The 24,004-nt window shown below is 53.0% G+C and overlaps 1 protein-coding gene across 4 annotated transcripts; it reads right to left on the bottom strand.

Annotated features, from left to right (window-relative positions):
* Positions 1–421: 421 nt before the first annotated feature.
* RETREG2 (reticulophagy regulator family member 2) lies at positions 422–23,504 on the bottom strand. Of its 4 annotated transcripts, XR_004002530.1 has the most exons (10): positions 22,726–23,504; positions 18,466–18,572; positions 10,797–10,827; positions 9,812–9,947; positions 8,185–8,269; positions 5,894–6,031; positions 5,359–5,453; positions 4,174–4,309; positions 2,128–3,102; positions 422–602 (listed from the first exon to the last, which is right to left on the bottom strand). XR_004002530.1 is itself a non-coding variant. In XM_030579356.1 (9 exons), exons 4-9 carry the CDS (start codon positions 9,938–9,940, stop codon positions 2,369–2,371), a joined length of 1,317 nt encoding a protein of 438 aa, XP_030435216.1. In that variant the 5' UTR covers positions 9,941–9,947; positions 10,797–10,827; positions 18,466–18,572; positions 22,726–23,504; the 3' UTR covers positions 422–2,368. The 4 variants fall into 4 exon arrangements, 3 of the variants coding, with proteins under 3 accessions (XP_030435216.1, XP_030435219.1, XP_030435217.1); XM_030579356.1 differs by having other exon boundaries at positions 422–3,102; XM_030579359.1 differs by lacking the exon at positions 22,726–23,504 and having other exon boundaries at positions 422–3,102; positions 18,466–18,742.
* Positions 23,505–24,004: the final 500 nt, after the last annotated feature.

Genomic DNA, 24,004 nt, shown 5'->3' with positions numbered 1-24,004 from the left:
AGCTCTGCTGTTAGTTATGAGAAATCCAGTCAAGGGGCTGCGCCTGGGTGTGTGCCGAGCTGACAGTCTCAGCTCCTGGAAGAGAGAGTGCTGTCTGGGAGGCAGGGAAGCATGGCAAGGCATCCTGCCTCTGCACTCAGGCTAGACAGACTCACACCCTGGGCCCATATTCCAGGGACTGGTGGCCACGGCCATGCAGCCTCTCACTTTCCATATGTTCCTCGACTGCAGCACCCCAAGTAAGAATTGATAGGAGAGGCTGCAACAGCCCTGTACATATAGGCAAGTCTCATCTTACGCTGGGGTTACGTTCCGCTGTCAGCGCGTAAAGCAAAAATCGCGTATAGTCAAAATGACATTGAGTGTAATGGCAGGCAGAATCGCCAGCACTACAGGTACAGTATTGAAATTGTTATTTTGCTTTTTTTGTTTTTGCTGACCATGCAAAGCTGAATGTGTGTGTGTTAAATGCATGTAAGATGAGACTCACCTGCAGATAAGATTCCCATTCCTCCACTCCCTCTAGCCAAGGACCCTCACGCTGCAGGGTCTACGTGCAATGGGGACACAGAGTTCCCTGCTCGGGCAGTCTCAGCCAGATCCTGGGGTACATTAAGACAGTACGAGGGTTACGAAAGTGAGAGGGGTTGTACGTACTGGGGGCGACGACAGGCAGGACTCCAGGCAGCATTGCTCTTGGGTGTGTTGGCCTATATGCCCGAGGCAGAGCCCAAAGTTCTGCTGCCCACCATTTCTCAGAGATTCTTTCCACATACACCTGCAGTGCTCCACTGTCTGTGTGGAGACAGAGCTAGACCAAACAGGCCTAGGATACGTGCTGAGCCTTCACCCGCTGGCTGAGACATTTCTGCTGGCTTGTACGCACAAGCTGCCAAGTCAGTTTACAGCTCCCCCATGAGAGTCAGTAGAGCCTCTCTTATTCCCATGCCAGAGCTACGGCCAAGGATGCCCATTCCCTGCTCCAGGAACACAACAGGAGCCTTTTCAGGCAGGGACTAGAGCTAGGATGGCCTGTGGCTGCGAGACAGAACCTAGTCCACAGTACACTCTGGGACAGTCCCAGGAAGCGCCGGGTACCCAACTGGGCTAGAATAGGAGGTGCTTCCAACAGGCTTGCTTGAGAGGACAGGACCTGAGGCAGCTCTTCAGTCCCTCACACTGCCCTGAAAGCTCCCAGACCCAGCTAGGGCAGCCCTGCCAGAGGAGGAGCAGGTTCACTGGGCAGCAGTGAACGATCCTGTGCTGGGACTGGAACTGAGATGCCAAGTGCTCACAGCAGGGACAAGCCAAGGACAGGTGGTAGAGTGGAGTTGTAGTGGCCCAGCCTTGGGCGGGGGCCACTTGGGACATAAAGTGCAGTAAGAGATTACAGAACACTGCCTAAAAACAGCCTTTAGTTATCTAAAAAATTAGATGGGGGGGGGTCCCCTCTCACACAATTACTGTCTGCGCAGCCCCTCGGACTAGGGCCACAAAACAGTCAGACTCTTCTCTGCTGCACAAGCCAAGTTTATAAACTCCTCCCAAGCCACCGGAAAGCCAGCCAGATGCCACAGTGAGACACTATACAAGAGGAAGCGGCACTCGGGGGTCTGGCTTGGTCATGCCTATTTAGAGCACAATGGTTTGAGGAGCCATCCGTGTGCCGCAGAGTTAAAGACAGGAGAGAACCGGGGCAAGGAGCAATCAGTCCAGCCCTGGAAGCTGCTCCATTCCCAGCAGTGGTCTCCAAGGCAGGGAGGGAGCATAATTCAGGCCAGACACACAGGGAAATGCCCAACGCTTGGTTTGATGGAGAGGATACCACAATCTGGTATCAGGCTCGCAGGTCCCTTCCTGCATCCACCCACCTTTCCTTGCTGGTAGGAAGTGGCCTGCCTCTGCTCTTCCCCCCACCCGGAGATCTGAGTTGTAGTTCCTTCCCCTCCCCCCATCCAGCTCAATCAAAGACAGTTAAAGTTATTTACACTTTTAGCCGTTTAAAAACCCAATAAAATAAGATTGCATCTGTCCTACCAGGGATGTGGGGATAGCAGCAGCTACATCTAGCTCAGTACTCTGCGTGCAAAACGAAAGACAAACAGAAGACAGACCAAAATACTGCACCATCACTAGGAAGCTTTTGCTGGGGTTGGTGTTACAACTGCGGCCTGGTTCCTCTCCTCACTCAGATCGAGGAAGGCTGGGCTGGGAAGGATGGGTTATTCCAGACACAGCGCACGAACACAGCCTTTGTGCCATCCTGGTCAACATGAATATCTAAAACGGACTGGACACCACTGAATGAGTCTGTCCGTCCATCCTTCCTTCCAGGGAGGACAAGGAAAGAGGGGGCGACAGAGATGACCTAAGACAAAGACGCTGCTGACGCCGCCTCCTCTGGATCCTCTTGCTTTGGCAGCTCGGAAAATGTGGGCTGCGAGGAAGCTGGAACTGGAGTGATGGGCGATTCCTGCACTTCCGGCTCTCCTCCAAGCCCCATCTCTACATCCATTTGCTCCAGCTCCCTCTGATCCAGTAGCTCAAAGTCATCCACTTCCCCCTCCTCCTCCGGCGGAGCGCCAGTCTCCATTCCCACCACCTCGGTCTCTGACAGCTGTGCCTGGAAATTCAGTTTCTCTTCAGGATCAGTGGGGAGGAACTCTGAGAGGGAAGGCCCCTCGCTAGCTTCAGAGGAGCGCAGCAAGGCTGAGAGGGTGTTCTGCACCACCGTGGTGATGGCAGTGGTGACAATCTCCTCACTTAGTGCATCGATGCAAAGGCCCAGGCCGGGGGCCGCAGCAGTCTGCGGCTCTGTGCCGCCTGGCGCCACTTGCCCGTTCCCATTGAAGTGCGTATTTACAAAATGGAGAGGAGAAGCTAGATGGAGAACGGAGAGGTCAGAGTCCACAGCTTCCTTTTCCACAGAGTCCAGCTCGTGGGCAGCATGGGCAAGCTCAGCGCCCAGTGGCAGGCCGAAGGCATCATCGTCACTTTGCGGCCCCAGGTCTCTGGAATGATACTCTTCCACGGAGGGGAACTCTGCCAGGTCCTTGGCGAAGGACTCCTCCGGCTCGCTGTGCAGGCTCTGCTGATCCAGGTCTGAAAGGCACAGCCAGGCAACAGCATTAGCTGCAGCTCTCCGGTGCTTCTCCCACCCTCCACAGTCCCAGCACCTTGGACCCAGGCTGCGCGTCTGCCTGCGCCAGCGGAAAGAACAGCTGATATTTGCCCCCTGGGGCTGCTCCATCCTGCTTAGTGTGGAAGCAGGAGTTGCCCTGTACTCCCACGAGAGGAGTGCTTGAGGGTTTGGATTCGCTCTCCCACAATTCAGCTTCTTCCTGACTAGGAGCCACCTCCTTTCACTCTGCCCCACATGGGGTGTCACCTGACCACCCCCTTCTTGCCATCCTCCACCTGCCACTGGGCCTGTTCATGCCCAGAACTCCTCTGTCACTCTTCCACTCTCTCCCTCCTCAAATCCACCCCAAAGTGTCTGACGAGCTACACTCCCGTGGATTACCCAATCCCCGCGACTCCTCCTGCACACACGCAACCAGCCCCGTGATCCTGTTGTCACCAGCACACAGCCATCATCGGAGCCAGCGAGCGCAGTGGGGCAAGGCTTCTGGCTTTGTTTTGTACAATGTCAGGCACAGCTTGGGCGCCAGAGCACACGTCAGCACTTGGCTGGGCTTGCCTGCACCTCTGCTCGTTGGCAGAGCCCTTGAGGACTGTGCTGCCTCCCTTTCCAGAGTTAACAGGGATCAGGGCAGGGCATGGAGCGGGATCATCCGGGAGCAGAGATCAGATAGCCAGAGCAGTCATGGCTAGCGGGGAAGCCATGACAAGATGTGCTGCTGCTAACACCTTCCCGCCCAAGGCAGCCATTGGGCAGATCCCATCCTCATGGGGGCTGGGCTAACAGCCCGGCTAGGAGAGTTTCAAACACCCAGAAATGACAACATACAGACTCCCAGCCCAGCGATGAGGGAGATGGAGCATGCCACCTTTACTGTCAAGTGAGGGTCTCCTGGCTCCCTTCCGGCCCTTTCCCCTGCAAACAGACTGGTTCGCGCCCTGCCCTCCAGGGGTGGAGGAAGGGACAGTGATGGCCTGTTCCTACCAGACAGCGGTTTCAGGACAAAGCGTGGGGGTGAGGGTGGGAATTACCTTCAGAAACATCAGTCAGCTGCGGGGTGGTGGCCCTGGAGACAGAGAAGCCCCCACTCTCCAGGATGGAGGCCTCCTCATCAGAGAGCTCTGAGTCTGTAATCGCCAGCGCTAGAGCAGTCTTCTTCACATCCACCTGTGGCGGAGGAGAGCAGAGGGGACAGTTAGGTTTGGGTGCCAAGCTAGCAGTGCTCCCTGCTGGCTCCTCTGCACAGACCAGAGCCGCAGGGGCAGAAGGTACCTGCCAGATGAACTGTTACACAGGGTTCTCACGCTGTACAAGCAGGGGGCTGGGCAGAATCCTCATTACACTGTCCACGCCCAGGTTCATCCTTGCTGCTCCTGGAGTGAGCTCGGATGGGTTTGCATCCTGCCAGTGCCCCACATGGAGGGCCCAGTGAAATCCTGCGAGCCCTAGAAATCCTCACAGCAGGGGATTCTCCCTCCTCCTGTGGTGGCTACAGCACTGTCGCAAAGGGCAGGGCCCCCTTTCACACTAGTGCCAACAGGCCATGCCAGAAAGGACATCCACACATGCAGCAGCAGTGGGCCACGGCAGATGCTTCCATGTAACCCACAGCTTCCCACCTCCCAGCCCAGCTTCTCCTTCCACTGGCAGCTGCAGCAAAACCAGACAGCTGCCCTGATGACCCCATCAGTGTGGAAATAAATGGGACTACACATCTCCCATCTACTGTGCAAGTGCGAATGGCGGGGAACAGCTCCATGACCCTTTACCCTAGGTGTGGTCAGGGTTCCAGGAAATAGCGAGCCATCTGCACCACCAGCACCGCTGCCTGCAGGCCGGCAGAGACAGGTGCAGCGTGACTCCTTCCTGAGCCCATCGAGGCTACTCTAGTCATTGGCTCGAGGGGGCAGGAGAGCAGGGCAGGGCATTCCCTTACTCTGGGGCTCAAGTGCGCCAATTCCACAAGGGTCCCTGGGATTTGCACTCCGCCACACTGCCCCTGGGGCTACCTCACCAGCAGGCTCCCAGTGACAGCCCCTCCACAGAGGCAGCTCGCACCCCTCCCTTAGAATCCACTGGTGACTTTCCAGAGGCCAGGGACGACTTGCACAGCTCTGCTGCTGGTTACCACTGTGGCTGCATTCTGACCAGCCCTCTGTTCCTGGCTCTCTGGGGAGTTGCTGGCAGGGAGGAGAGGGCTCCTCTGCAGCCCTTACCACCGGGGAGTAGCCAGACAGCTCCGCCTCGCTCTCACTCTCGGTCTCCGCCATTGGCTCATCGCCGGCCATGGGCTCACTCTTTCCTTGGCGCTCTGTGTGCGGAAATGGAAGAAACGTCACTGAGCGGCACCAGGCTCAGAATCCCGGAAAGGGAGGGAAGGAGCTGCGGGGTCCCATTTGGTCAATCCCCACCCCGCCCAAAGAGCCAGGCCAGGTTTGTTCCCTTCAGGCCCTTCGCTAGAGTTCTGCCCAGCCCAGCCAAGCATCCCAAGTAATGGAGCTCTCCTCACTTCCCCTAGGAACCTCTTTCACTGCTTGACAGGTCACTGCCAAGCAGTCTCTCCCCATACTTTGCTCAGTTTTACCCCATCAGTCCTAGTCATAACCTCTAGGATGATCCTTTCTCCCCCCACTATTTCCCCCTCCTCCTTGGGGAGGGCATTTCTCGGGCATTCCACACCTATTCCAACTTGCCAGTGCCACTTTCCCAGCCGGCCAAGGCAGAGAGAACTGAGAAAAGGCATTGCCTTACTTCTCTTCTCGTGCTTCAGGTGCAGGGTCTCTGCTTTCATACTGTAGTCCAGTTTCATCAGGACAGGTTCCAGCCGAGTGTACATCCTCTGGATCAGCTCATGGTAAACCACCAGTGGCCAGAGCAGAATGCTGAGCACTGGAAATGCAGAAGGAACCCGGAACATGTTAGCCATTCGGAAAGGGGTTAATAAGACAGAAAATATAACATCACGATATAAATCCATGGCACGCCCACACCTTGAATATTGCAGGCACTTCTAGTCACCTGATCTAAAAAAAAGATGTACTAGAATTGGAAAAGGTACAGCAAAGGGCAACCAAAATGAGGAGGGGTATAGAACAGCTTCCATATGAGGAGAGGACAGACAGATTGGGTCTGTTCAGCTTGGAAAAGAGACGACTAAGAGGGGATATGACAGGTCTATAAAATCATGACTGGTGTGGAGAGAGTGAATTGGGAAGTGTTACTTACTCCTTCACATAACACAAGAACCAGTGGTCACCCATGTAATTAACAGGCAGCAGGTTTAACACAAACATAAGGAAGTATTTCTTCAGTCAGCCGGTGGAACTCACTGCCAGGGGATGCTGTGAATGCCAAAATTATAACTGAGCTAAAAAAAGAACTAGAGGGGTTCCTGGAAAGCAGGTCCATCAATGGCTCTTAGCTAAAATGGCTAGAGGTGCAACCCCAGGCTCCCAGTGTCCCTAAACCCTCTCACTGCCAAGAGCTAGGACTGGATGAAAGGGGATGGATCAGTTGATAGTTGCCCTTTTCTGTTCATTCCCTCTGGGGCACCTCGTATTGGCCACTGTCAGAGACAGGATACGGGGTTGGGTGGACCTTTGGTCTGACTCACTGTGGCCGCTCTTACTCTAGGAAAGGAACAGGCCAATTCTCCCAGTAGCCAGGCACATGAGCGCTAGGAATGATGTGCTAGGAATGGAACCCGCTGTCAGCTGAAGAGCAGTCTGATGGCACTGGCTTCACCCTTACAGATCTGCCAATGCACCTCACTCCTGATCTGCAGCACCACCCTATTAGTCCAGGCGGCTTTCATCCACAAACAGCTCAGCCCATGCACAGCGGTCCTTCCCTGTCACACCTGCTATTCCAAAGCCTGAGCTCTCTGCAGCTCGCTCAACACACCTCATTCCTGACCTCTGAGCTGGAGCTATAGCTGGGGGTTAATTCTAGTGACTGACTTCTGAAAGGGCAGCAGCAGCCTAGGCCTTACAAGCAAGGCTGTGCCACAACAGGAAGCCTGTGTGCTGAACACCTGAGTGACCCGATAAGCTAACACGTCCCCTGGAGCAGGGGAAGAGTAAGCAGATCAGCAGTCCAAGTTTCCAAACTGTTGCCCTGACTATAGAATGAAGTTCTTTAGGGTGATCTTAAGATAGCCAAGATAGCCAATTTTACCTCCTGCTGCCTGTAACGCTTTGGGAAAGTTAAATACACATTTTCTTTCCCCAGCAATTTTTTCCTTTCAAACCTTGTAGACATGGACTTGTTCTCTGCTGAAGTTTCAGAGTGACACTGCATTTCTCTGCTTCCCTGCAGGAACACTTGCTTCACTCAGCACATATGAGGGACAGGGCGAGTGAGGTAATAGCTTTTATTGGACCAACACCTCGCCCACCGTGTCTCTCTAGAGCCATGGCCAAGGCACCTACAGCTACACGGCCTGTCATCACCCAGCAGCGCAGATCTGGGAAGGGGGTTCATTGGTTGACCGTGGCTCCCTCTGCTGGCTTTCTGAGGTACTGCATCACACTGCAGGTCCTACCTCAGCGGTAGGCAACCTATGGCATGGGGGCCGAAGGCAGCACGCGAGCTGATTTTCAGCAGCACTCACACTGCCCGGGTCCTGGCCAGTAGTCCAGGGGGCTCTGCATTTTAATTTAATTTTAAATGAAGCTTCTTAAACATTCTGAAACCTTATTTACTTTACATACAACCATAGTTTAGCTATATATTATAGATTTATAGAAAGAGACCTTCTAAAAAGGTTAATATATATTACTGGCACGCGAAACCTTAAACTAGAGTGAATAAATGAAGACTCGGCACACCACTTCTGAAAGGTTGCTGACCCCTGTCCTACATAAACAGTATGTGAGCGAATGACCTGAGGCGGCAGGGAGATGAGGGGTTATGCACCTCACTTTATCTGGTATGGGCTGTGGGATATGAAAGAATCGTGAGCACACTTCTACCAACTTATCAAATGACTCTGGCAAGTCATGACTAGTCTCAGCTGACATGAAGGGGCCACTTATACTCACAGATGATGGAGGAGATCATTATGCCTGGAACATAGTGTCCGACCATAGCCAGGATCAGGCACCCCGAACAAACCCTTGCACAGAACTGGGGAAACAAAGGGGTGAGAGATTAACAAAACAGACAAGAGGCAAAGACGCCATCCCTGCAGCAGGGGCAAGAGACTCGCTCGGCACCATTTCTCACCTTAAAATATTGTAACGCAAATTTAACGCACAAAAGTCTGATCCAACCCAATGACTTATTCTGGCCTAGCTTTGTGCTGAGCTCCCGGCACTAATGGTCAGAACTCAAACTTCCCAGCCCTGGGGAGAAGCAGAGTGAAGTGCAAAAAAGCAAGTCAGTGTAGATGAGACATAGGGAAACCTAAGAACCTGTGATCACCCCTCTGCCCCCCGACTAAAGAACTTTTATGGGAATATCCTTAACTGTCTCACTTCTGAAGTTCAACAAGGTCTCCTGGAAATAAGATAGGATATATTATAATTAGGCATTAGATAGTGCTGTTCATTTGTAGATTAACATTTTACAGAAGAGTCTATACTGTCCCTTCCGTTACCAGATGGGGAAACCGAGACATAGAGACGTTAGATGATTTGTTCACAATCCATGGTGCCCTGTCCACTCCCTGGTATGGCTCATCTGGAATTGGTGGGCGTGTGACCGTCCAGCCCAGACTCTTCTGCTCTTTGCAAGGGGCACAGGCCCTTCTCACGGGTTAGATGATGGTTATAGGGTACTGGAGGTCTGTCAAATGGATCTGGGCTGGAGAGACTGGTGCTCAGCGTGAGCTGAAATGCTGGTTCGCCAAGTAAAGGAAGCCATATAGGAGAGTTCGGTGCACTCTGAGTCTCATCTTCTAACTAATACAAGCTCAACACTAGAGGAAACCAGACTATGTTTACGGCATCTGTCTTGAGTTGCTTTCTCCCCTGCCTCTGGCTGAATATTGTAACTGTGGAGTCGCCTGTCTGAGAAGAGGGTATAGCCAGCAACGGAAATGTAGTAAAACCCCACTTGTTTCTATAACTTGAGCGCACTGGATTCTACCAAGCCTACTACAAAGGTAGCCTGTATGGATGTCATTGACCTTCGGTGATGTCGAGGTCCTAATACAGGCCAGAATCAAGACCTGGCTACAAGGAGGTAATTCCTCTCCGAACGACATCTGGCACATCCATCAACCCCAAGGCTCATGCCAGATTCTTTCAGGCATTCAGGAGCCTGCCCACCGCTGCACAATGGGTTTGGAGAATAGCAGCTTGAGGGTGCTGCTTGCAAGAGAGCTACAAATAGCTTCCAGAGCTGAATGGAGCCAGTGACAGGGCAAAAGCCGTAATCGGGCAAACTTCCTACAGACTAGAAATCAAGGAACAAAAGAAACAAAGAGCTAGCCACTCCCATAAGGGGTTAAGCTTGGCCCCAGCTCACAGGTGCTGGGAATACAATTATTCATTAGCAAAGCTTCCCTCCCTGAAGTCTGGGCAGGGTGGGATAAAAGAAGAGCACCCGCAATCATCAGTGAAAATCTTGCCCTAAGATTCCTCCCATCCCCCAGGTCATCTGAGGAGCCCCTGACGACAAGAGGAACACCTCCGGCAGAGGGGGAGTGGCATGGTCCAAGTTTACCTTGGCAGGGTTTTGCCTCTTGTACTGCAGCAGCTCCTGCAGGTACAACTGGAAGGTGACCCAGCTCTCAGCCAGGCAGTAGCACAGCTCGGGGACGCTGAGAAGGTGAGGCTGTGCTCCGGCCGTCATGCTCTCACTAGAGAAACAGATACAAGTGTCAGAGGACAAACCTTCAACACACCCCACTTCATTTGGGGGTACAACAGCAACAGGGAATCAAGGCTCCCTTTCAAGGGCTTCCTACTACTCAGGTGCATCTCAAATTTAACTTCACTAATGACACTTCTCTGATTTGCCCACCCCACTCCAACCTCAGACAGGGTCTGAAGAGGGACAGCTGAACCATGCTGAAAGAGCGGGGGCCCAGGCATCTTGCTGCAAAACACAGTATCTCCTCACAAACAGCAACATCCCATGTCACAGGTCAAGAGGTGAAACATCAGAGCTGGGATTAAACCTCAGGGAGCTCCTAGCATGCAGCCCTAGGTAACAAATGCCCTGGAACGCTGGGTGACTGTGCTGCCCATAACCAATGGCTAAGCACTGGGGGCTGGAAGCATGCAATTACAGCTCTACAAAAGCCAATCCCAGGGATTTCCTTCTCTCTGGGGATTCTTAAAAGAGCTTGGGGAAGATCCTCTTTGCCTGAGCTTTAGGGAAAAATCCTGGACATTCCGAGTGCTAGAAGCACACAGATATTTGAAGGGGATCAAGGCTTCCTGGAATCTCAAAATGCTGTTCCTGAGCAAATGGAGCAAACAGCTCCCACTGCAGGAGGAGGAACCATGGCAAACCCTGCTGTGTGTCAGCTAAACAACAGGCATTTCAGGAACCATGCACACAAACACGCTACAGTGTGACGGGGGAGCAATCCTGAGCAAGGGCAAAGGGGGGGGGGGCAGGCAGAGAGAAGGACAGACAAAATCACCACACTGAACTCACCACCCCACTGCCCTCTTTCCTAAGAGGTCACAAGTGAGCCTACCTGTCCCCTCCCGGCTCCTCCAAGGGCTGTGCTGTAGGGACAGAGCAGGAGAGATTCGTTAGCCAAGTGAAAAATAAAACACGACAGCTTAACTGCTAGGAGCTGAGCAGAGAATTAGCCTGGGGATCCCCCTGTGTGCAGGAATCAGGCTAGAGATGGCTTTTGGGTTTGCATGTGTTTATGTGCAGAGATAAGCGGGAACGCTTCCTGGTAAAGGTTTGCTTTCAGCACCAGAGTGGCTGAAGCATTGCACACAGCCCAAATTCAGCCCACAGAGGTCTGCAATGGGGCCAGTGGCTGCACTTGTCTCAGACCTCAGCAGGCAATGCAGTCAGGCCACAGATTCCATCTCCACTAGGGACACCAGTACAGATTGACTTGGCGTTCTGAATGCTGGGCCTGTCGCGTCCACAGGCTGCAACACTGTATTAAAGACAAGAGCAGCTGCACTTCCAGGGGCATCCCTTGAACTCCCACCAACGCACCAATGAGGCTCCTGCGCTGGGCGAAATAGGAGCTCAGAGGCTGTTTGAAAACTGAAGAGCGAAGTCCCTGAACATGGTTCATCTGATGCCCTGGGCTGCCAGCTACATGCTGCATTTCCTTTAGCATCTGCCACCCTAGATTCATCTGCTGAGAGTGTTCCAAGTAGGCTCCTCTCTGCAAGTCATGGCGGGATGTTTGCATGCTAAAAACATCCCCCGCCCCGCAACTGGGTACCAAATAGCACAGACCTGCTGTATAATTCACTAGTTGCAGGGTTCCTGGGTGTAACTCTGACCCCCCTGGGAAATGGACATTATTTACTATTTGTCCTACCAAAGTGCCCAGGGCCCCACTGCACTGATGCAAGTCAGGTTATTGGAGGGCAAACGCTGACTGGCCGAGACATCTCTCCAGCCCAGCTTGGGGGACAGACTTGGGGACAATGAAGCAGGGCTTCTGTGCAGCACTGAAGGCATTTCCTGATGCTTGCACAATTCCAGGCTCTGACTGGATTTTTCCCCTCAAACATCCAAGAAGTGCAATACAAATAAAGGGCAGTTGTTGGCTGAATTTAGGCCTGGAATTCAAGCTATATGCAAAACACAGGTTCCCAAACCCTGTATGAACTGAAGGGCTTTGGAATCTCTCCTGGGAGTCTTGTTCACCAGGAAGTGGAAGTGGTTGGTCTAGTCCAGTCTCACCTCCCAGCTGAGTGAGATGCAAAAAGAAACAAGCATTCTTCCCCGTGGAGAGTGCTAAGTGAGACTTGGACTTCTCAGACTTAACTCTCTCCAGCGGTCCTGACGCAGAGATGGAAGCTGTTCTGTTTAACAGATCTGTTCGCTGTACACTGGCCCTAGAAATGACAGTGGTGGGCAAGTCAGTCAAACTCTTCCCTTTGCTGTAAGTCCAAACCGACAGGCTCCTGAGCTGTGCACTGCAGCGGGAGACAGCGTGCGGAGGGGAGGAGGCAATCCTTCGAGTCTGTGACCCAGATTCCCATAATCAGTCCGTCAGCTGCCCAGTCACTCTCCCTGCCAGTCTGCATTCTGGCGGCTATTTCATCAGCTCAGCAGGGACACACCAAGAGCCATGGTTTTCTGCCACAGCATGAGGTGTAAGCATCATTACTTCAGCCATTTCGCTGTGCTGGGAGTCTACCTCTCTCTTGTAGTAGATGCAAAACGCTTGCTGTCTATCCCGTCTCCATGCTGAGACGTCTCAGAGATCCAGCTCTCTGAGGTGCAGCTGCCACCTGCACTACGCCAATGTCCCTCCGGAAGTTGTGTTTGGCACCGGCATTCTTTTGTTTGTTTGCTGCATTAGGTGGTACCGCCTGCACTGTTATCGCACAAGCGATACTGCACTGGCCTTTGGCTGCCACCTCTCCTATTTCCTGGGGCATAGCACCAGGGCTGTGAAATTCCCCAGGATCCCAGTGCCGGCAGTGCAGCAGACCCTGCCACAAGCAATGGCAGAGTGACTGAATCTATGGCAATGGAGGGTGTGACAGGCTCAGCATAGGATCCTAACTCTGTACACCTACTGATCGTTCTTTACCAGTGGATTTCGGTTGCCACATGACTGTGGTGAATACTGGGGGGCCAGGGTGTCACAGGGGGAATGAGATGACTCCTTCCAGAACTGCTGACTCCTAATGATTTTGAACCCAGCTCCAAATCAATGGTGGCTCTGGGAGATGCAGAATGGCAGCATATTCTCGGTGTCTGCCACAGCCGACCAAAGTACAACCGAAATCCAAGAACTAGGGGTCACCAAATGAAATTAATGGGCAGCAGGTTTAAAACAAATAAAAGGAAGTTCGTCTTCACACAGCGCACAGTCAACCTGTGGAACTCCTTGCCGGAGGAGGTTGTCAAGGCTGGACTATAACAGGGTTTACAAGAGAACTGGATAAATTCATGGTGGCTAAGTCCATAAATGGCTATTTGCCAGGATGGGTAAGGAATGGTGTCCCTAGCCTCTGTTCGTCAGAGGATGGAGATGGATGGCAGGAGAGAGATCACTTGATCATTACCTGTTAGATTCACTCCCTCTGGGGCACCTGGCAGTGGCCACTGTCGGAAGACAGATACTGGGCTACATGGACCTTTGGTCTGACCCGGTACGGCCGTTCTTATGTTCTTCCTGAGATATCATCCGCCATCATCCCAATTAAATCAGTGGGAGGTTAGACAATGTATTCAGGACAGCCAGTGGGCCTTAAACATCTGTCCAGAAGAGTAATGCCTGCCAACATTTCACGGTAAGCATTTACATTCACCTACAACCAGTGTAAACACAGCTTGACACACCAGATTCCATCTAAGAGACGCAACTGCCAGTATTCAGGTCAGGGGATGGTGCCTGCGGTTCCTCAGCTCTTAGAAATTCCCAGTGCAAACTCCGCTAGAAAGCAGGCCCCCTTTTTAAAAGAGCACCAGGCACTCATTTGTGTCCTAGTTATTGTCCATACAGAATGCAGCTACTGAGCCAGGCCTCCACCCTGGTGCTGGAGTGTGACTTGAGGTGTTTTCCAGTCACAAGAGGATCTGGACCCTGGGAGAAGTGAACTTCATGGGTGGAGGCAGAAGCATTAACCCCAGATGCAGCTCTCCCTACTCCCAGTCAGTCACATACTCTATTCAAATCCCTTCTTGTACACTTATGCATAGACTTTAAATATCAAGACCAAAAAAAAAAAAATGTAGGAATGATCTGCACTTCCTTCAGCTCTGCCTGTCGTCTGGTCGGCCAGCGGACTGCGGTTCCAGGGTGTTTGGTCTAACAGACAACAGGATCCTGGGGGCAAGTGTCTCTCTCTTGGTTCTGTACAGTGCTCCAGTAATGATCCTTATTTGATCCTCATTGCAGGAAGCACCTTCATGTTTCTGTGACATCGCAAGAGTTAGTTTTGAATGGAAAGAGGGGGAAGTGGCTACAGAGCACAGAATGCACCCACTCCATTCTGATACGGCTCCTAACATGCTGTGCTTCTCTGTGCTCGTATTGTGGTCCATGATTGTGTGGCGAGTGAGACACTGAAGAATAAAAGCTGATGTTTCGTACCAGCTTTCATCCACAAGTGGAATTACTGAGGACGCTCAGTCTCCCATGATGCTCCAGACTGACATACCGGTTTTGAGGAGTGTGCGTGTGTATATGCAGACACTCGTACAGGTGCCGTAGTGACCTGTTTCTTGCTCTGCAGGAAGTACAAACCCTGAAGCTACCAGGCTGCCATTCTGGGTTTAAACTGGAGGCCAGACTCAGACAAGAGCTGTTACACGCTCAGCTGTGGCACATGGCACTAGGAGGCGCCTTGGTGCCAGAACACGGCTCTTCCCTCGCGGGAGCTAAGGACATTTGGTACAACGGACTACACTGAACTCCAGGTTGTGACCTAAGTGGGTAAATCAGGAAGGAGGGCTAAGGTTGGCTTAACGATGTCTCTCATGGGTGTGAAAAATTCACACCCCTGAGCAAGGCGGCTAGGTTGATCTAAGTTTTAGGTGTACACTAGGCCTCAGAGTAAGGTGTGATTGGTTGCCATATAGTTTGAGTCCCTCCTGCAGCTACATACAAAGCTGTTTCCTAAAGTCTATTCATTTAATAAATGTAGCTGAAGGAGGGGTTCAAACTAGATGGCAACCAATCACACCTTGCTTGAATATTCTTCCTTGCTGCTACTCTGAGGCCTGGTGTGAAGTAACAAAAAACAATTAGGGATATGGAACTGCTTCTGTATGAGGAGAGATTAAAACGACTGGGACTGTTCAGCTTAGAAAAGAAATGACTAAGGGGGGATATGATAGAGATCTATAAAATCCTGACTGATGTGGAGAAAGCGAACAGGGAAGCATTATTTACCTCTTCACATAACACAAGAGCCAAGGCTCACCCAATGAAATCAATCAGCAGCAGGCTTAAAACAAACATACGTAAGTATTTCTGCACACAACGCACAGTCAACATGTGGAACTCATTGCCAGGGGATGTTGTGAAGGCCAAAACTATAACTGGGTCCAAAAAAGAACTGGATAAGTTCCTGGAGGACAGGTTCAGCAATGGCTGTTAGCCAGGATGGTCAGGGTAACAACTCCCTGTTCTGGGTGTCCCTAAACCTCTGACTGCCAGAAGCTGGGACTGGACGAGAGTGGATGGATCACTTGATAATTGCCCTGTTCTGTTCACTCTGCCTACTGATCTGCACTGGCCACTGCAGGAAGACAGGTTCCTGGACTAGCTGGACCATTGGTCTGACCCAGGATGGCTGTTCCTATGGAAAGGACAGTACCACGCACTGTTTGACACAGACCCCCAGAAGCTGAAGAATGCTGTTCAGAAAAAGGGAGGATTAACAAAGTGACGTTGGTTCAGAGAACCTAGGCTCTGAGGAATTTCCTATCTGAATTGGCAGAGGAGACCCAGAGCCAGAATAATCCTAGTATTCAGCAGAAACACACTGTATCACCCCAGTCACTGTCCTTTTGACATGCGTATCCAAGTTAGCTGGGCCTCGCCAGGCCCCACAGAATCATAGGTTATTAGGGTTGGAAGGGACCTCAGGAGATCATCTAGTCCAGGGGTTGGCAACCTTTCAGAAGTGGTGTGCCGAGTCTTCACTTATTCACTCTAATTTAAGGTTTCACGTGCCGGTAATACATTTTAATGATTTTTAGAAGGTCTCACTCCAAAAGTCTATATATTATACAACTAAACTAGCGTTATATTGTAAAATAAACAAGGTTTTCAAAATGTTTAAGAAGCTTCATTTAAAATTAAATTAAAATGTTGATCTTATGCCGACGGCCCGCTCAGCCCGCTGCTGATCTGGGGTTCTGTTCACCTAGGCCGGCAGTGGGCTGAGCGGGGCCTGTGGCCGGGACCTCGGCTGGCAAGGGTCCGGCAGCCAGAACCCCAGACCGGCAGCAGGCTGTGCGGGGTTGGTGGCCAGGCCCCCAGACCAGCAGTGGTCTGAGCAGTTCAGCTCACTGCCGCTCAGGGGTTCCATCCACCGGCTCCGGCCAGCCGGGATCCTGACTGCCAGATCCACTCAGCTCGCTGCCGGTCTGGGGTCCCGGCCCTGGCCACAGACAGTGGGTACCTACCTTCTCCCTGGTTCTGGCCCATTCTCCTCCTCTCTCTGCACTGAGCTGAGGGTTGGAGTGGACCAAGCACAGGGCTGGGGGTGAAGGGTCTGGCAAGGAGCTGGAATGAGGGAGGGGACTCAGGGTTGGGGCAGGAGGTTTGGGTGTGGGGCACTTACTCAGGTAGCTCCCATTACATGTGCAGGTGGGAATGTGAGTGGGGGTACAGGAGCTCCTGTTTGGTGCTCAGGGTGGGGGTGGGGATGTGCGGAGTGCATGGGATGTCGGGGGGGTTGGGGATGTGGGGGGGGTGCAAGAGTCAGGGCTAGGGGCATGTGAGGGGGGTGCAGGTGTCAGGGCAGAGGGGGGGCTGGGTATGTGTGGGAGCACCAGAGTCAGGGCTGGGGTTGTGGGGGGTATGTGAAGAAATCAAGCAGAGGTCTGGGTGTGTATGAGGGAGGTACAGGGCCCAGAGCAAGGGCCTGGGGGAGTGCGGGGCTCAGGGCAGAGGGCTGTGGTGGGGGTCAGGGCCCAGGGCAGAGAGCTGGGTGACTGCCCCCCTCAGAACCCCCAACCCCTTCGCTCCTTGTCCCCAGACTACCCCCTCCTGGGGTCCCTGCCCCTAACTGCCCCCCAGGACCCCATCCCCTATCTAAACCTCCCTGCTCTTTGTCCCCTGACTGCCCCAAGCCTTATCCACACCCCCACACCCAGAGAGACCCCTGGGACTCCCTGCCCCATCCAACTGCTCCCCGCCCCTTGACAGGACCCCCAGAACTCCCAACCCAAACAACCCTCCCTGCTCCCTGCCTGCTGCAACCCCTCTCCACACCCCTGCCTCCTGACAGCCCCCCCACCCCGAACTTCGGACTCATCCAACCACCCCAGGTCCTTGTTCCCTGACCACCCCCTCCAGAGACCCCTCACCCTAACTGCCCCCCCCAGGACCCTCCTTGCTCCCTGTCCCCTGACCCCTATCCACTCCCTGCCCCCAACAGACCCCGGAACTCCCATGCTCCATCCACCCACCCTGCTCCCTGACTGCCCCCTCCAGAGACCTCCCACAGGATCTCACCTCCTATGCAACTCACCCTTCTCCCTGTCCCCTGACTGCCCCCACCCCTTATCCACCCTCCCCAACCCCGGACCCGTTACCAGGAGGCTCCAAGCAGAGCCAGATACACAACTCCGCAGGAGCGCACAGCCCCACCCTTCAGAGCACCACGTGCGTGGTGGCAGGGCTCCGGTTCAGCGGGGAGCGTCTTTCCCTCCCCATGGCGCCAAACACTGCCCCATGGGAGCGCACAGCCCCGGCCCCTCGAGCTCTGTGTGCACGGAGGCAGGGCTCCGGTTCAGCGGGGAGCGTCTTTCCCTCCCCGTGGCGCCAAACACTGCCCCATGGGAGAGCACAGCCTCGGCCCCCAGAGCTGTGTGCGCGCAGTAGCAGGGCTCCAGGGGAGGGGAGAAGGGGGGCAGGGGCTGGTGGCTTGCTGCGCTCGGCCGGTGTTCCCGCTTGGGACCATGGACCCCGCGGCTTACTGCACCGGGCAGGATTTTTAATGGCACGGGGGAGTCCCAGCAGGCAGCCACATGCCATTAAAAATTGGCTTGCGTGCCATCTTTGTGATGGCACGCATGCCATAGGTTGCCAACCCCTGATCTAGTCCAACCCCCTGCTCAAAGCAGGACCAATCCCCCAATCCCCAAGTGGCCCCCTTAAGGATTGAACCCACACCCCTGGGGTTAGCAGGCCAATGCTCAAAGCACTGAGCTATCCCTCCCCCCCATCAAACTGAATTGCTGTCAGCAACTTCCAACTGACTGAGGCAGTTGTATCAACCCCCAGACAGCCATTCTGACTGCACCAGCCATTGTTGCCTCCTATTTGCACATGCTCCAACCCGCCAAGGAGTCTGCCCAAGCTGGTTTGTGGATTTGAGCACACTCAGTGCAAGGGAGGCAAAACAAGGCCCTGAAGAAAGGGAAGGAGGGGACCTGCAGTACCCATAACGGTCAGGGAATATCGGCATTTGTCCACGACCCAGCAGTTGTATCCCCATGATTCCCCAGCTACAGCAGTATGCATCACCTACCAGAGAAGTCAAACAGGAACCTGGGCTTCCACCTCTCCAGCAAGAGAATTCCAAGCAGAGAGATGCTGAGGAGAAAGAGAGGTCGCAGAGAAGTGGAGGAAAACAACCTGGGAAACCAAACAGAGCCATCAGTAGCTGATGCACTGGGAAGAAAGCTGTGAGCCCCCGTTACTAAGATGAATCCATAACTGCGGCTTTGTGGGCAGACAGACTTCCCCCTCTGTGCCAGACTTCCTTCCCCCGCTGCAGAATAAGGACAGCTGCACAAGTACAAATCCTCACAGCGCTACACACTGTATAACTGACGCTTTAGGAGGTGCGTTTCGAAAAGAGCTGTGGTGACAGATGAAGCATTGGTTTCTAAACCGTCGTCAGATAGCATTAGATGGCAACAGAAACCGATCCAGAATCTGCTTCCAAACACTAGTTCTTTTGCTGGTCCTCTCCCCTACTGATCTGAGCATGGGTCACATGCAGCATGTGGCTCTACCACTCAGCTGATGTAGATGGATTGGATCCCAGGCTCTTCCATCTCCCTCACAGACATTCTGGCCTGTACCCAACAGCCCCAGAGATCCATGCTCACCCCAACTAGAGGGGCTGTCTCCTCCCAAGGCAGAAATCAACACTTCATAAACTCAACAGCAAAAGGTGCTCATGAAACACATGCCACCCCTCAACTCCACCCCATTCTTCTTGGTTTCTCACCCCCTAGCAGCCAGTAAAGAAAGGTTAATGTCTCCTTCCAGACTCCCTCCAGAGCCCGTCAACCCCATCCTTAGGCCAACCACAGGCTGAAGAGGGAGCGATACACTCCTCGGCCTCTATACTTTCAGGCTGAAAGTGCTCTCAGCCCAGGGAGCACAAAACCACACATGGTTTCACCTTGCTAGAAACACTTATCAAGAGATGAACCTCAAACAGGGAAGTGCACTAGAAATCCAGACTAGATAACCAGGAGGTGCACGCATCTCACTGTGCAGAGCAACAGAGAGCTGAACGCCAGGGTAAACCAAAGAATCAGAAGTTAGAGAGCTCAGAAGAGAGATTAGGTCTTATCAAGGGCCATGCAAAACAACCTCCCTTTCCTTTCAGTGAGGCCAAGACAGAACTGCTCCTGTCTCTTCTCTTGGGGTGATGATTCTACAGCTAGAAACACACCAGCTCAGGAAGTTTTTCCTACTGTTCACCTTAAATGTGTCTCTTCTGAATTTCAGCTCATAATCGCCAATTATAGCCCCCATGGGACTGTACTCAGGCCTCCCCCCACCTGCGGCACTTAAACCATTTTGTGTACAGTGTGTGTGTGTGTGTGTGTCCCACACCCCATTTTAATCCACTGTAATTGTTCCTTAGCCAAACTAGATACATTTAGCTCCTTTAATCTTTCCTCATACACCAGCCTCCCAGACACATCAGCCTCACAGCGTAGCTCCAGCTTCAAAGCTCTGCTTTGGGTTTACCCTCTATATTCAGCACATTAGTTCATAGTCATTTAAGGAGATGCATATTAGGCAAGTTTCTAGCTGGGTAATTTTAAGGAAGAGGAAACAGTAACAGAAGATGATTTAAATGAGTGACTGGTCAAGTACCTTTTTTCTTCCCATAATTTTAGATTCAATTGTTCATTGTTTCGGCATTTAAAAAAAATAAGATTTTCTGACCAATTTTGTCCTTTTCTGTTTGGAAGGCCACAGACTGGACATTTTGCCAAAAAAACCAGACTCTCTGTTTACATGAGTAAACAGGATGTTTTTCATTCCAGGCCATAGCTTGGTTCTGCCACTCATCCTCCAAATTTGTTAATGCTGCTGCTGTGTGCGTGGGGGAGGAAACAGGCAGGCACGCATGTGCCAGGACAGAAATATAGAGCAGTTATAGGCTTAGCAAGAGACCAAGGTCCCCAAACACTGAGCTCAATTAGTGGAGGGACCAAGGTGGTATGTAGCGCCTCCTTCCAGCCCAGAACATTACTAGGGTTACTAACCTACTGTGACCACGGGATGAAGTGCACCAATATAGCAAGGACAAAGAATTTAACTAGAAACACGCCTGGGCGAGGCTCCAATTAGCTACAGCTGCCAGCAGGAGCACGCACTTTATTATCAGAGGCCAAATCCTGTAGAAGCCCTTGGCACCTCCCTGGAAGCAGGGAGAGGCCTGTTTGTGCTTGTCAAATGAAAGCAGCAGGGTTACTCCAGGCCAAACACAAGCCACACACTTCTGTGTTATGGACTGTGGCTGACCTCATCTTGAATACAGAAGTGCAGCCCATGGACCAAGGGGGCATTAGACAGAACATCTGCGCAGAGGTCTCCTCTTTGGACAAGATGGCATACTGTATGCTGGGACCCCTACTACCCATGGTTTGCACCGCCATACTCAGGGCAGATGCAAAGGACTGTTTTATGCAAGCTAGATGCCAGCTGGTAAGATGTCAGCGTAACTTCTGGATGGGCACATTTTGGATGTTCCCACAGTGAAGGATATTTGCTGCTTCATCCTCCCTCCCTGCTCACTATACCATTGATTTTTTACAGTCTCCCACATTAGGCACATCCCCCCAGGAGTATACAGAGCACTTCTCTTGGGATCACATCAGCTATTAAACACATGCAATAGGGACACAGTCTTGTACTTCGGTCTTTTAAAAACATTTTGGAGAATTTTATTTCTCAGAAAAGGTGAGACTTCGTACTCTGAAAGGCAGTGTAAGCTCTCACCACCCCACTTCAGCTGCACCTCTCCAGCGTGACCCACCGACACCATTAATTAATTCTGGAGTCGAAAAGACAGCTCGGCTAATACACCTCAATCCTAACCTGCATCATCCTCCATTCATGCAGCCCTGGATCATTCTAGTTGCTGCTACCATTGATAGACATAACAATGGTTTTGCGATTTGGCAGCAACTCAATTTCATTTCTCTTTCCACTGCTCACATTATCTTGTAAACATCTGCATGCAACTGCCCACAATGGTTTTCTAGCTTTGCACTTTACTCACTGTTCTCACACTCTTTCTGCTCTGAGACAGTCAGGAGATTTGCCCTGACTTAGCCTACAGGATGCTTTGGGGACACCGGGTCATTCCAGGCTTTGCTTTAGTCTCCCCTCAAGCCTCTCTCACTTTAGACCATCCAGGTTCTCGGAAGATGTCCCAAAGTGTGTTTAGAAACACTTTTCTGTAATGAGGTTCTACAGAACATCACCTGAAGTTCCATTTACACTTCAAAGCAGGAATTTTCAGGTTTGGTGACACTTGCAGCTGCACAGCGCTGGGAGTTACAGCTGTCTTCGTAAGCTGTGTAGGGAAAGCGCTGCAGTGTGGCCACACTGACAGCTACCAGGGCTGCAGTGTGGCCACATTTGCAGCGCTGTTGGGAGTGGTGCATTATGGGCAGCTATCCCAGCGTTCAAGTGGCTGCAACGTGCTTTTCAAAAGGGGGGGTGGAGTGTGACAGGGAGCATGGGGGTGGGGGGGGGAGTGGATTTTTAGAGGCGACACTGTGTCAGCTCCCTGCCTTGCAAATTCCAACCACTTCCCCCACCCCTCTCTCATTCACTCTTAAATGCAAACAGCCTTCAGACCAGATAAGCAGCTGCTCCAATGGACCCCAGGACCCCCCACAACCGCTGTGCTGTTTCTCTCCTCAAGCAAACACTAGCTGTGGACATTCCCTCCTGCCTCTGCTCGAGCTAACAATTGCTGTGTTTGTTTTTTAGATAAGCAGCTCCGGGAGCCCCGAGTTCACAACAAGACAAAAGAGTTCTTTAGTTAAAAGCACTATGGGAAAATTCCAGAGGTCAGTTACAGCGTAGTAAGATTAATCGCTGTTTACACTGGCACTCCAGCGCTGCAGCACCAGCGCTGTTCTCTTTATTCCTCTTCTCCATCTGGAGTACAACCAGCGCTGTAGCCAGGGAGATACAGCGCTCTATGTGCCTTGCCAGTGTGGACGGGGAGTAAGTTACAGCACTGTAACTCAAGTGTAGCCAAGTCCTTAGATTTCTATAAAGATCATGAAGCGAATACACCCTGGAAATTGATGCATGAGAGAATTATAGAACTGGGCACTGAACTGCTCACACCCAGCTTTATACTGGCCATTAAGCCAAAGGAAACTGGTTCATTGGCCTCAAGCTGGGGACATGTGAACTCTGCCCAACTCACATAAACAACTTGCCAGGAGTTCCAGGAATTCCCTAAATTTAAATAAAACTGAGCAGCCCTGAGACTACCAGCGACATCACAAGATACCTTATCTTGGGCTATGCAGCCTGGCTGCAATTTGAGATGTGCATCTCCACGAACTGCACCTCACTCAGAGAAGGGGGCAACAGCAGGGCACAGAGCCAACGCCATGGACCACATTTTTTTCTGTCTTAGAACAGGGCTGCACTTGTCCCTGTCCAGAAGTGATAGTGCATTCAGTCCCCTAGGGAGAAAGGGAAAAACACTTGTCTCACCCACATCTAAAGCAACACCTGTTTTTCCTGACCAAGTAGCACTGACCAGGCTCTGGAGAGAATTCCAGCTCTCTCACCACAGCAGCGTCACCATGAGATGGCATATGCGAGGAAGGGACAAGGCGGGAACAAGAACCTACATTGGGGCAGAGAGCCCCACTCCTCACAAATGCACAAGATTAGTATCACATCTCCACAGAGAGACAGTCTGAACGCAGCATCTGGTTTCCTGGGGGGGTTCTGCTGCTTTCCGACCTCGCGTTCCAGTCGGAACAATCACCTGAGGCACCAGGAGATGAGGAAGATGAGAACAGCAGCACGTGAAATCCTTAAAAAGCCACTCAGGAGACGCACCTCAATAGACGCATCACTGCGGGGCTGAATTCCCCTGCCCTCCCCTCCCGAGCAAGGCAGCCAGCTGGAGTGGGAACTGCCCGGCAGGTGCAGTCACAGCAAAACGGGCCTGGGCAGAACCAGGGACCCGACATCAGCATCACCCCAGCAGCATTTAGTGCCAGTTAGTGGGGAGCTCCCCTGCTCACACTGGGGGGGCTCCAAAATCCCCAGCACCCTAGACCCCTGCCCCCCCGCCGCCCCTCCAGCCCCACCGCCCCCCTCCCCCCTTTCTCCCCCCAACCTCGCGCCTCCCTTCCCCCCTGCCCCCCCGCTTCGCGCCCCCCCTCGCCCCCCAGGCTCGCGCCCCCCTCCCCCCTGCCCCCCTCACCCCCAAGGCTCGCGCCCCTTCCCCCCTGCCCCCCCTCTCACCCCCAGGCTCGCGCCCCCCTTCCCCCTCTCACCCCCCAGGCTCGCACCCCCCTCCCCCCTGCCCCCTCTCACCCCCAGGCTCGCGCCCCCCTCCCCCCTGCTCCCCCTCACCCCCCAGGCTCGCGCCCCCCCGGCTCGCACCCCCCTTCCCCCTGCCCCCCCCCGGCTCGCGCCCCCCTTCGCCCCGCCCCTCTCACCACAGGGCCCCCCCGAGCCCGCCGGCCGTGACCAGGCTGAGCAGCGGCCTCTCCCAGACCAGCAGCCGCTGCGCCGCCGCCAGCGCCGCCTCCCAGCCCCGCAGCCGC

Source organism: Gopherus evgoodei, chromosome 11, assembly GCF_007399415.2.
Source record: "Gopherus evgoodei ecotype Sinaloan lineage chromosome 11, rGopEvg1_v1.p, whole genome shotgun sequence".
In the NCBI taxonomy this organism is placed as follows: domain Eukaryota; kingdom Metazoa; phylum Chordata; order Testudines; family Testudinidae; genus Gopherus; species Gopherus evgoodei.
The sequence above is the reverse complement of the archived record's forward strand: the minus strand, read 5'-3'. Positions and strand labels throughout refer to the sequence as shown.

Excerpts from the sequence above, each read along its gene's own strand:
- RETREG2 (XM_030579356.1), bottom strand. The coding sequence starts at position 9,940 with ATGACGGCCGGAGCACAGCCTCACCTTCTCAGCGTCCCCGAGCTGTGC. Across the intron at positions 8,270-9,811 it reads AGAGGCAAAACCCTGCCAAG|TTCTGTGCAAGGGTTTGTTC; the intron begins GTAAACTTGGAC and ends TTGTTTCCCCAG. Across the intron at positions 6,032-8,184 it reads AATGATCTCCTCCATCATCT|TGCTCAGCATTCTGCTCTGG; the intron begins GTGAGTATAAGT and ends CTGCATTTCCAG.